This window comes from Carassius auratus, chromosome 15 (assembly GCF_003368295.1).
Source record: "Carassius auratus strain Wakin chromosome 15, ASM336829v1, whole genome shotgun sequence".
Classification (NCBI taxonomy): Eukaryota; Metazoa; Chordata; class Actinopteri; order Cypriniformes; family Cyprinidae; genus Carassius; species Carassius auratus.
This window is the reverse complement of record NC_039257.1, coordinates 9,203,095-9,215,641: the sequence shown is the minus strand read 5'-3', so window position 1 is coordinate 9,215,641 and position 12,547 is coordinate 9,203,095. Positions and strand designations below refer to the sequence as shown.

The window sequence follows — 12,547 nt, the reverse complement described above, 5'->3', positions numbered from 1 at the left end:
GTGGGCCGAGGCCTGGCAAAAGAGAACCCCGTCAGGAAATATCAGAGAAACCAAAAGAAACTCTTTAACAGATTGGCAGATAAGAACGTATAGATCAAAATGACATGACACTAGATGCTGAAAGAAATCAGAGATTGACCTCATTGACAGTTCGAAGAGCAAAGGCGAAGAATTCCAGCTTAGTTCAGAGAGTCATTAACTACGTCTGTGCTGTCAGACTTCAGAAACACATGACTTTCTTGACAGAAAATGTTCTGTGAAATAAGGCCACTGGGCCGGTTTGACACGTCAAGTGTCTGGAAAAATTTCAGGGGAAAAGGAAGCTCACAGCATTCACACATTAGCAAGACCAGACAGAATCTGACTTCTTTCACACTTTTGCCGCTTGTTTTGGAGGAAAATCTGCAGAATTCTGTGAAACAGATTTAAAGATGTGTTAAATGCTGAGAGTACTACACTTTCGTTTATAGCCCAAAGAACAAACAAATACATTACAAATGTATAAACAAGCATACAAAGGACAAGGAATGTGTAAATATTGGTTGCTATATTTCTGTGCTGGTGTGAGATCAGGGAGGCATTTGCCAGTTTCATTTTTAATTTTTATTTTTTTGCAACAAAAAAATGTTACAAAATAAGAACTAATGTATATACCTGAGGGGATTTTTGATGATGGCATCTGGTATGAACACATTGTAGATGGCTTGTAAAATAAGATATTTGGTGTACATGACAGGAGATCAGAGTGGGAGAGAGCAGGAAGACTAATGTCAATAAATCTGCATAAATATACTCACAAGACCTCTCCTTGCAGAGAAACATCAATATAAAATCAATAGATTCAAATGTTAATGTGGTTATTTTTAATTAAGTTATCTGAAAACAGTGTGATGGACATTTTTGCTGTTGCATGGCATAATGTAAGTCATAAAAGAGAAGTTAGTTGAGAGAAATATAATTGTTATATTTAATTGATAAGTTAGTAGTAAGTTAGTTGTTTAAATAAACCTTCATGATGTGAATTAAACTATCAGCCTTCATCCCTCATTCAAATGAACATCAGTAAAAACTACATATGATCAAGGTCAACTTAAAATTTCACAGATCATCTATGTATCAATCTAAAAGAAGTAAAAAGAGACAACACCACTGTAAACTCATAGTAAAAGCATTATGTTCTCACTCCACACAGAAATGTTATGTCTTACTGAAACTGTCACTGAAATTACAAATTCACGCCTCTCGCTGTTCAATCTGTCACTATAATTATAACCAAAAACAGGATTCCTGTGGGAACAATAATTACAGCGATGATGGCTGTCCTGTGCATATGAAGCTATTTGAAAAAGACAAACAAATGACAGCGACGGGCAGAAACCTAACACTGAACGACAGTTTAAATGAGAGTATATCTCTGACAGAAGCAACCGTGTCATTACCGGGGACAGAATGTGTCCGTAAAAGACAGCTTGCCCTCGGCTTCGTCAAAAGTGACACAAGGTTTCTTGATACTTTTCTGAATGTCAGAACACTGATGGGTCAGGAGTGACACATGACATTGGCTACTGCAATGTGACAGCAATGCTGTGAGAGATAAATGTGTGTGTGTGTGTGTGTGTGTGTGTGTTAGAAAGCTCTGACCTGTCAGTCGATGCATTCTCACAGTAAACCTTCCATCGTCCTTGATCTAAGAATCAGGACAGGGTGTTGCTATGGAGACCTGGCTTAACAACAGTTTCCACAGCAATTTGGAAGAGAAAGTCATGCTAAACTGGTTGTCAGGAGCGCCGAAGAGATTGCTGAAAAGCAATGGCACTGCCATATGGTTCAAAAAGACAGAAGAAACCATGTTGTGTGTTTTTAAAGGGCACGTTTTTATTTTAATAAATATTAGAAACCGCACAAATGCTTGAGAATCTCAGCCGCCGAATCCCGGAGGAGGTTCTGCGCTATTCGGACAGAACATCTGCTGCTTCTGCTATTATCAAGGACAAAAAACGGCATGCAATGTCACCAGCAAAATGCTCCACTTTTCTCCATGGTGGAGGAAAGAGGAAGACGTGACTAAATAGGTCATAACTGTGAATTCAGTTTTTCTGAAAATAGCCGTGATTGGCTAAAAAGGATGCGCATTTGCAAATGAGGGAAGAAAATTATTAAGTCAAATTACGTTAAATGGCTTTTTGGAGGTTTCTGGATCTATGCCTTTTTGCAGTGCCTTTTGGTGACAGGAAGTTACTGCAGAGAAAGTGCAGGAGTGGGATGCTATTTTTAATCAGGGGTCAGGTGTTATTAAATGAAGAAAGCATTTGTTTTAAATAGACACAATTTTGTATAAGCCTTGCTGGCATTATTAGCCTTGTGTGAAAGCAATTTTTTATGTATACAATTATATTTTACTGTATACATATATTTGTATATAGAATTAAATGTATATTTATACACAAATACACCTTAATGTGCTCACCAAGGCTGCACTGATTACTGTATGTCAAAAACATAGCACGAACAGTCATATTGGGAAATTCTGTTACAATTTAAAATAACTGTTTTCTATTTTAATATATATTTATTAAAATGTCATTTATTTCTGTGATGCAAAGCTGACTTTTCAGCATCATTACTCCAGCTGTTCTGTAGGGCTGGAAGAAATTACTTCAAATCAAATCTTGATTAACTGAACTTTTTACCTCGATTACGATTATTTTATTGTACTTTTTTTTACTTTTTACTTAATTTTTTCCCTCATAGTTCACTGACAAAGGTTTGTACTGCTAAAATGCTATAACTATTAAAGGTGGGCAAATTATTTATTTTTTCTAATGAAAGAGTGCATTTCTTATCTTTGTGATCTTAAAATAATTGAAGTAAATGCAAACTGTTTATGGTTGTTTGTTAAATATTTCAAACAACTGAAATCAAAGCACACATTTCTTAAAATGGAATTGACTTAGGAAAAAGTCACATTTCAGTTTTAATGTAAAAAAATATATTTTCACTTTAAAATATTTGTAAAATACATATTGTTGCTCAGTTGACTCAGGTTTTTGAGCTGTCCTAAATGTTGCTTTCATGCTGCTGACTGGACAGAGTAACATGAATACACATGAGGTAGTATGTTTTTAAGAGGAAAGTTCATTCGGGCTGCTGCCGCAGGTTGTTTTTCAGTCCGTTTTTTAATTAAACCAATCGCCCACCCACCAACCCCTGAGCATGATTATGTCGGAAGAAGGGGACACACAATGGAAGGGAACACTGTGGGAAAAAAATTAGATTGGGCTAGTTATGGTCTTGTTTTGCATAGCAATCGAGCTTGTTTTGTTTTGAGGACCTGGCAACCCTGGGGAAAGTATTAACAGGTTTAACAAAAATAATAATAATAAAAACCGACATGAGAAAATTACATTGGTTAATTAATTTTCAATTAATTGTCCAGCCCTAGTCTTCAATGTCACATTATCCTTCAGAAATCATTGAAATGTGTTGATTTGCTACTCAATAAACATTTTGTGTGATTACCAATACTGAAAATGTGGTGTGTAATTTTTTTGTGTGTGTAGACCGTGGTCCTAGGAGGATATTAGCATATAGATGTCTCAAAAATAATAAACATTGGAGCCACAAAACTTCCATTCCATGGAAAAAGAATGAACTCTATAAATAACTTTATATGTAGCTAAAGTATCCAAACACTATCTGACTTTAGAGAACTCAACCTTGTGTGCTAATAATAATAAAACCTGCAGAAACTTTTAAATCTGAAAGCATTTCAAACACTTTGGAAACACTGTAATCACCCTGTCAAATACAGTAAATTGCAGTGTTCAGTCACTAAGCTGACACCGACATCTATAATAATCTTTCACTTTTTCCAAAATTTCGGCCTGCTGCATTGATCTTCACCTTGTAGCCATTCAGAAAACAAGTTCTAGTGAAGTGTGAGGTCATTACTCGTGTAATGTAGGGCAGCGCTGCTTTGTTACAGTCACGCTGGTGGAATCCACTCAATGGGATCACAGCATGAATGATTGATGAGAGCCTAAATCAAGAACGAGTCACAGAAGAGGACTGGGCAAATCCAGCAAATAATCGCCTCTGTATCTCTTGGGTGAGAAAATACAGGATTTTGGTGGTGGCAATTCTATTCTCATCTCTTGGCAGAAAACCAATTTTGGGGTAATAGGGAAGGCTTTTGTTTATGATTCGCTAGAATAGTATACTGGCATCCATGTAGAAAAAGAAGCAAGCTGAGCGACAACTATGCATATTTTATCAAAGCTATTCTAAGGGTGACATAGCACCTGACAGGACGCTTTAAAAGTAAAGTGTTTCTTTTACTTTTGTTCACGCTGCATTTTTAGGACTGGGGCCCAAAAAGGCCAATGGAAAACTGAAAATGATTTCACGAGGTGCATAACACAATATAAGTGGCATTTCTGTACTATTTACACATTCATGCATACGTGAGTGTGAAACCGCACACCCGTTTTCTCATTCAGTACACTCTAAATGCAGTCAAAGTGAGCATAAATAAGTGAATTCATTCACAGACACTGCACTTTGTGTGACAGTCACCCAGCATCCTGAAAGAGGAAAAAAAGTACTTCATCGAATCTGATCATTCAGACTGAAACATATTTCTAAAAATATTATAATCATGTTTCAGACAGTATTTAGATAATGGTTTGCATTGGGTTGCACATTTTTTCCTCCACAGCTATTCTGCGCTGTGACATTAAAAGCAGCAGAAAGGGAAAAAATACAAGTCAATTCCTCTAGACTGGTAAATATAAGTACATTTTTTTAATATTTTTAATACATTTGTATTTTTATTTCATTTTAATTTTAGAGTTTTAGTAATTTTGTTGTGTGTTTTTCAGTAGTTACTTTTTTATTAGTATGTCTATAGTTTTTTTTATAAAATTTAGTTTAGTTTTTAGTTAAGTACGTCAAATTAAACAAAAAGAAAATTTAAAAAAGAAAATGTTGATTTGGCAACTAGCTGAAATAAAATTATTTAAGTTAACATTTACAAAAATTTACATAAATACATTTACACTGTTACAAAAAAAGTCAAATAAATGTTGTTTTGAAATTTCTATTCTTCAAAGAATCTTCTAAAATGTCTTTATGCACACACACACACACACACACACACACACACACACACACACACACACACACACACACATATTATAATGTATATATATATATATATATATATATATATATATATATATATATATATATAAGAAAATGTTTACGTTTTTATATCAAATATATAAACATTATTTTTTGGTCAGAATAGTTATTTTGAATCACTGTCGATGGAAAGAGATGCTTTTTAGAGCAAACCAGCAGCGCCAAACTGAACTGTGCTAACTAGCCTTGACCCTTTGTTCAAGACCACAAACAACTCAATGTATTACAGTCAAAGATGTCAAAAAATGGGATTTTTTGATGCCTGTCTGAACAAAACCTTGGTTTACCTTTGCACAAGAAGATTAAATTACTTTTTCAATTTCACACTCTTTCCTACACGTTGTACTTTCCCATTTATCAGCGAGCATCATCACACATTTTCATTTGATCCGCTCTGCACCTTACATCTCTTTCATCAATACTAGTTTGTCAATCAAGAAAAGTGACAGAGCTGCACAAAGGTCAGAGTGAGCGGTGAACGGCACCGCGGGTCCACTTCTCCGCTTCCCTGAGCCTGTATGGTCTCCTCTAGCAGAAGGGACGGCTAATTGTTAGCGATGTATTAAAGAGCGCGACAGGGCTTTGTTGAGCTAACAGAAATCAATACTGGTAAGCCTAAATCTCGTCGGGCCAAGCGCTCCTGTGAAAGGTGATGGAAGTGGAATGGACAGAGCTGTCCCGAGTACAGAAAAAGCCTGGTTTTTCTTACCAATCCATTTGTCGTTTCCATACCAGGACAGGTTGCCTTTTGTGCTGTCATAGTATCCAATCTTCTTGTAGCTCCCACCTGAGGGAAAAAATGCAAGAAGTTAAATGAAAGACGAGAAAAGCCTGAAAGAAAAGTGTACAGTATATGAAACCATCTTCTTCAGCCTTGACCCGAAACAAAGAGACCCGTGAACTCATTTTGTACTATAGACAAAGTAATGAACTACATAATGTTTTTAAAGGCTTGTATTAAAAGTTTTCTTGCGTAAATATAGCCTGTTATTACCAGTGTGTCAAGTAAAGGTCACATTAAGAAAACTTGCTTGCACTAAGCACTGCAATAAAAGCTTCAAAAGAGGCCTGACTCGACAAATCTGGAAAAGTAGTCGTCTTAGAGCTGCATCAGTGGGTCGGTGAAAAACAAAACAAGCCCAACTGCATTGATCAAAGCTAATCTGAAAGGGAACATATTGTAGAAAAACTTTGCTCTTTGGAAATCAAAGACTTTGAAGTACTATGCAGGAAAACTTTCATGACACAAAACTTTCTCACCGGTCCAGAGCATTCATTGAAACTAAACAGGAAATTTGGGTCATTCAGAAATCTTTAACACTAAAATACGACCGCAGACACAGTGAAGTAATGAGGAGGAAGTAGGATAAATGGGCTTTTCTTTAACTACATTCAGTTTAGGCCCAATGGACTAAATAGAAAGTTTATTTTAGATATTTTATTTATATTATAAAGTAACTTTTCACACTTAACTAGTTTAATTTGTCTATTAACAAAGTCCAACAGTCCAGGAACTGATACATCATAGGATAATTTAGTCAGTTTGTCCCCCCATCACAGAGTAATTTCTACCACAAATCAAATTATGCATTCAATAACACACTTGGACTTTTATTTTATGATTCATATTATATATATTTACAGTGCTGGGTAGATCAGTTTCAAATTGTTGTCAGTTACTGATTCCAAATTACATGACAAAAGTTGTAGTAAGTAATGTTATCCATTACACTATAGGTCATGTAATCGGATTACTTTAGGATTCCTTTTGACCTACAGGTAACTCGTTTATCACATTGATTTAAATAGGAAGATATTGTACAATGTTGCTTTAAAAATACAGAGAAAGCAAATACATTACTACTTTTTTATTCTCTACATGTCACGTGACCTTTAACCAACTTCAGAAAACGGAATATGTAAATGTTCATAAATCCAGTGCTGCGTGTAATTATAGCCACCTGACTGGCCTTTGTGTGAATGTGCACAAAACTAGAAGACTTCTGAATAAGTGGTAATCTATTTTAGAAAGGAAAATTTTAAAGATTAAAATGATCAATTAAGAACAATCAATACATTCTGAAACATTTATTGCTATTGTGTGAATAATATGTAATCATATAATCAATAAAAAGCAACTATAGTCCAACTAAGAGTATTTAAAAATGTAATATAATCTAATTGTAAATCCTTTATTTTTGGAATCTGATTACGTAATCCAGATTACATATAATCAGTTACTACCCAGCATTGTATATGCATATGTAATATATTCATATACACTATACATATTCAAGTATGCACATTCAATACAATTCAGTGCACTTTTTTTTTTTTTTTTTACAAAGGTGGAGGATTTTTTTTCTATCCAGCTAAGCAAACATCACAACTAAAAAACATTTAAATAGTAATTTACAACAGAAGAACTGTGTGGTAGAAATTATGTCACAGTTATTACAATCATAATCTTCAAAAAAACATCTTTTATATAATACTGTATATTAAAAAAAGTGTTTACTGGTTATTCAATCATAAGTGAACAATTATACAACACCACAATAATGTAGAATGTGACCCTTTTGAATGCAGTTAAGTGCATTATTATGTTATCATCATTATCAGTTTTAGGGATTTCAGGTTTTTTTGTACCTTGCAGTTGCTCAATGAGAGTCCAGGCCATACGTGAACCTTGAGCATCAAACACGACATGACCCTACGAAACACAAATGCATAAATATAAAAAGTTGAATACGTTACGTCAATACAAAATCAGCATTTATGAAATCCATTTGTGACTCACCATGAAAACAAAGGAATAAAAGGCAATAATCCGTGGAAAATAAAGGCTGAATCATCCTATAACGAGTTTGAATTTAGATTCATTATTATAATAAAAATGTTATAATTTGAGACTGATGAGTGTCTCTACAAGCTGAAGATTTAAAAGGCTTTCTGACAGGTCTGGGAAATGATCGTCTGGAGTATTTTATCTCATTGCTTTCTAACAGCTATTTCTCCTGTTTCTCAGAAAAGTTATTCATCAACTTACAGACACTCCCTCAAACGAGCTTGTGTTGAGGGCTCGGTAAATCTCAGCAGTGATTTCCTTGTTGTTGTAGTTGAAGTCCTCCAGTGCCCAACCTTTGGCCCTCAGAGGAGCCACTGTTCTATTGAGGGCCAGTGCAAGAGCCCACATAGCATCATACGCCAGCGGAGCTTCCTGAAATCCACCCGTTTCTTCCGGATTCTTCCCCCCGAGACGTGACATCAGCTGGGCCAGGAACTCTTGGGAGGTCTGTGGAGGGATTTTTATGGACAGTTTTAACATAAGCATGATCTAATGTAAAAACGTCTTTGTCTGAATTAGTCCTAAGATCCTCTCACCAGGTTGGAGGCACCGCGGACAGTCTCCGGGTTTAGCATGACGATTTCAGTAGTGACGTGCCCTTCCACGGCTTCCGTCATGTTCTCCACTGTGCAATTGATGGCTGGATCTTTGATCTTAAACCAGTTGTCTGCGTACCAGCCGATGAGGAACCACACGTACTTCTTTCCATAGAGTTTCTCTTTGAAGACCTGCCAAAGATGACACCGTGTTTTGAAGGTTTGTGCTTAAGCAATAATCTAATTCAATATTTTAATCTCAGTTAAGCCACAGTGAGTTAACCCAAACTGAGTAGAAACATTGAACTGAACCGATATAAATACATTTAAAGTTCAGATGTACTTGTGAAAGAACTGCAATTGTCACTTGCCTCGCAAAACACCTTTCTGGCTTCGGTCTCGTAAAATAGGCCGACTATGATTCTAGCATCTTGACGCTGGAAACGTAATAGAGAGAAAAAAATAAAAGACACAGAAACATCACACAATGTGTCACTAGCCTGATTTACATCCACATATGTGACCCTGGACCACAAAACCAGTCATAAGGGTCAATTTTTCAAAATTGAGATTTATACATCATCTGAAAGCTGAATAAATAAGCTTTCATTGATGTATGGTTTGTTAGGATAGGACAATATTTGAAAATCTGAAATCTGAGGGTGCAAAACATCAAAATATTGAGAAAATCGCCTTTAAGGTTGTCCAAATGAAGTTCTTAGCAATGCATGTTAATAATCAAAATCATGTTTTTTTGGCTTTTGCTACAAATATACCCCAGCGACTTAAGACTGGTTTTGTGGTCCAGGGTCATTTATTTTATGCAAACTTGGGATCATGCACAAAAACACTGGATGGAAACAGCATAAGAAATATTTGAGAATCAGTTACTATTTTTTTCTTCATAATTTTCCCTGGAAGGGATCATTTTGTTATCTAAATAAATTGATATATTACATTATACTATATGATCAGCTGCAGTTAAAGCTGCTATGTTGTTTGGTAACCACAAACAGCCTACTAATAATGAACTACATTAGGATTATGTTTTATTTTGATAACTATTTATTATAAAAATGACTCTCTATTGAACATTTCTACATAAAAGCAATAAGCCACTTGAGTATGTGTGTTACGCTGATTTAGTCATGTGTAAGAACACTTCTTGTGACTTCCTGTTTTAATTTACTGTTTGTAACATGCTTTAAAGGTGAAGTGTCATTTCTGAACCATTAGCATTACCAAACAGAATAATGAGCTTTCCTAAACATGTTCAAGAGAAATCATACAGGATTCCTTATAGTTCTCTCTGAAAATTAATGTGAAAGGAGAAAATATTTTAGCAATGAAATTAATCACATGACCTTTAAAAACATTAAAGATTCTATATTTGGCTGAATTATATAAGGCTAGGCATATGCCAAAATATTTTAAGCCCAGCATTTAAAAAGATGAGGTCTCATGAGATCTTCATGCAATATTATTTTACAATAAAAAATGCTTTCTAATTATTCAAGTCACTTGATCTGACAGAGGGGACTGATTCTTTAGAGTGTTGATTTATTTCACATAAGATTTTCATGCGCTCTGCATGCTAGCTCCCCGACACGGGCTGAGGAGAGGAAGTGAGCAGCTGGTGAATTTTTCATCAAAGCACCTTCAGGTTTTTGACAGCCACTGCGGGATCCGTGAGGAAGCTCTGTCTAACGCTTATCTCGATGCCGGCCTCCTTCACACGCTCCTCCAGATCATCCAAAGTCTGAAGAGAGAAAGAGAGAGAGCGGTGAGACAGCAGGACTGATGTTTGTGGAGAGCAGAGGACAGGCAGAAAGAGCACACATGAAAAGATCAAGGAGCGAGTGAAAGAGAAGAACAAAAGGAGGCCTTGAGATGAATGGTCAAAGTGCACAGCAAAGTAAAAAATGACAAAGTAAAGGAAATAGAGTAAAGAAAACAGTCCAGAAAGAAAGGTGGATGGAAAAAAGAAGGAGATGTAAGTGAATTCCCCAAAACAAAATTATTATAAAAAAAATATTTTGGCTTTTAATTCGATATGAATAATAAAAAAATACTTATAATTCATTTAATAATAATTATATCCTCAAGCATAATTAAAAAAAAGATCAGGGTTAATATTATTATAAACTAAAATGAAAACTAACATCAAACACATAAATAAATAAAAAATCATTACATTAAATAAAATTGACTTATTTTATTTCAGTTAGTTTCCAAAAGCAACATTCCTAAAACAAAAATTCATAGGAAAGCTGTACAGACATATTTAAATAATAAGAATATTAATGCCAAAAACACACAACAAATTACAAAAAATTTGAACTAAAACAACTATAATAGTGTATCAATAACTCTAATATAACTGGTATACATGAAATAATAAAAACATAATATACTTATAATTAAAATGTATTAAATGGTTAAAATAAAAAATAATATATGAAAGAATTAAAATACATATACTCGTGATTCTTTCAATTTATACCTATCAACAAAAATTAAAATATTTAACTATAATATAAAAATAGCACGAGTGTATATCATTTCATTACATGATTGATATATTCACTCAGGAGTGCTATATATGATGCCCATGTAGAGCTTTGCAAATCACTCTATTTAGGCAACGGGGCAGTGTATTTTTGAAAAGGTGCCAACGAGACACCCGACATCAATGAATGGCGGTATATGGAGAAAGAAAGAGGATGTGAACAGGTGAGAAGGACTGGGATGAAAGTAAATGAGAAAAAGAGATGAGCTGGTGAAGAGATGGAGGGGGATCATTAGCCTAGCGGAATTACACTAGCTCAATATTGAATCAATGCACGAGAGATTTATGACTTGGTCAATATTCCTAGCAGCCAACATGAAGAAAAATGACTTTAAGAGTCCTTCATCACTTAAGGAGAGAAAATTCATCCACGGACTTTGCCATTCACTCTGAGGCATTAAGCTTAGAGTAAAAGGGCAGCTAAGCTAACTAACAGGAAACCACTTTTCTGGAAAATTACTTCCTTTTTTAAAGGGGTCATACATTTTTTTTTTTCATTTAATTTCCCCCTGAGGTCTACTTATAGCGCTCATTAAAGTTTTTTGCAAAACACAGACATTTTTTATGACCATTTTCCATTTCCAATCTCTTCGTGACCTTTCAGACTTTTATGCAGTTTTTTGTTGCTGTGAGTTTAAGACTTTTTTGCATATGAAATTTATTACAATACTGTGATGCAGCCTCTTTGCAAAGCATGTATGTGCTATAAAAAACAGTTAAGATCTTTTCTTATGATATGCAGTTTTAGGTGCTCCACACTGCCATATGATTGGATGGATTTCACTACATTTTCGACTCATAATTAGTTCTTCCGGTGGTCAATTAATATTTTGGTATTTAGAAATAACACTTGCCAACAATTGTTAACACTTACATTTTTTTGCAGTTTCTGTTTTAAGGGTTAGTTCACCCACAAATGAAAGTTCTGTCATTAATTACTCACCCTCATGTCACTCCAAACCTTTAAGACCTTTGTTCATCTTTTGAACACAAAGTAAGGTATTTTTGACCCTGCATAGACAGTAATGCAACTGAAATATTCAGTGCCCAGAAAAGTAGTAAGGACATTGCTAAAACAGTCGATTGGAATGTGTGTCAAAGTCTGAAGGGATTGTTGAATGACATTTTTATTAAGTTTTCTTTGCGCACCAAAAATTTAAAAAATAAAATAAAATAACAGTTGAACCACTGATGACACATTTACTATTTTAACAATGTCCTTACTACCTTTCTGGGCCTCGAACATGGTAGTTGTGTTGTTGTGTATGCAGGGTCAAAATGCTCTTGGATTTAAACAAAAATATATTAATTTGAGTTCTGAAGATGAACAAAGATCTTACGGGTTTGGAACGACATGGGGGTGAGTAATTAATCAGAATTTACATTTTTGAG

General features: G+C 34.8%; 1 protein-coding gene across 2 annotated transcripts in view; it reads right to left on the bottom strand.

Annotated features, from left to right (window-relative positions):
• Positions 1-12,547, bottom strand: part of gabbr1a (gamma-aminobutyric acid (GABA) B receptor, 1a) — a 45,633-nt gene that overhangs the window by 11,192 nt on the left and 21,894 nt on the right. For both annotated transcript variants that reach the window (XM_026282150.1, XM_026282151.1), the window contains 7 exons: positions 10,244-10,345; positions 8,958-9,023; positions 8,587-8,778; positions 8,252-8,497; positions 7,852-7,915; positions 5,912-5,989; positions 1-12 (listed from right to left, as the gene is read on the bottom strand). The exon at positions 1-12 is cut by the window's left edge and continues 139 nt beyond it. In XM_026282150.1, the coding sequence (XP_026137935.1) occupies positions 1-12; positions 5,912-5,989; positions 7,852-7,915; positions 8,252-8,497; positions 8,587-8,778; positions 8,958-9,023; positions 10,244-10,345 (760 nt within the window). The remainder of the gene's footprint in view (positions 13-5,911; positions 5,990-7,851; positions 7,916-8,251; positions 8,498-8,586; positions 8,779-8,957; positions 9,024-10,243; positions 10,346-12,547) is intronic.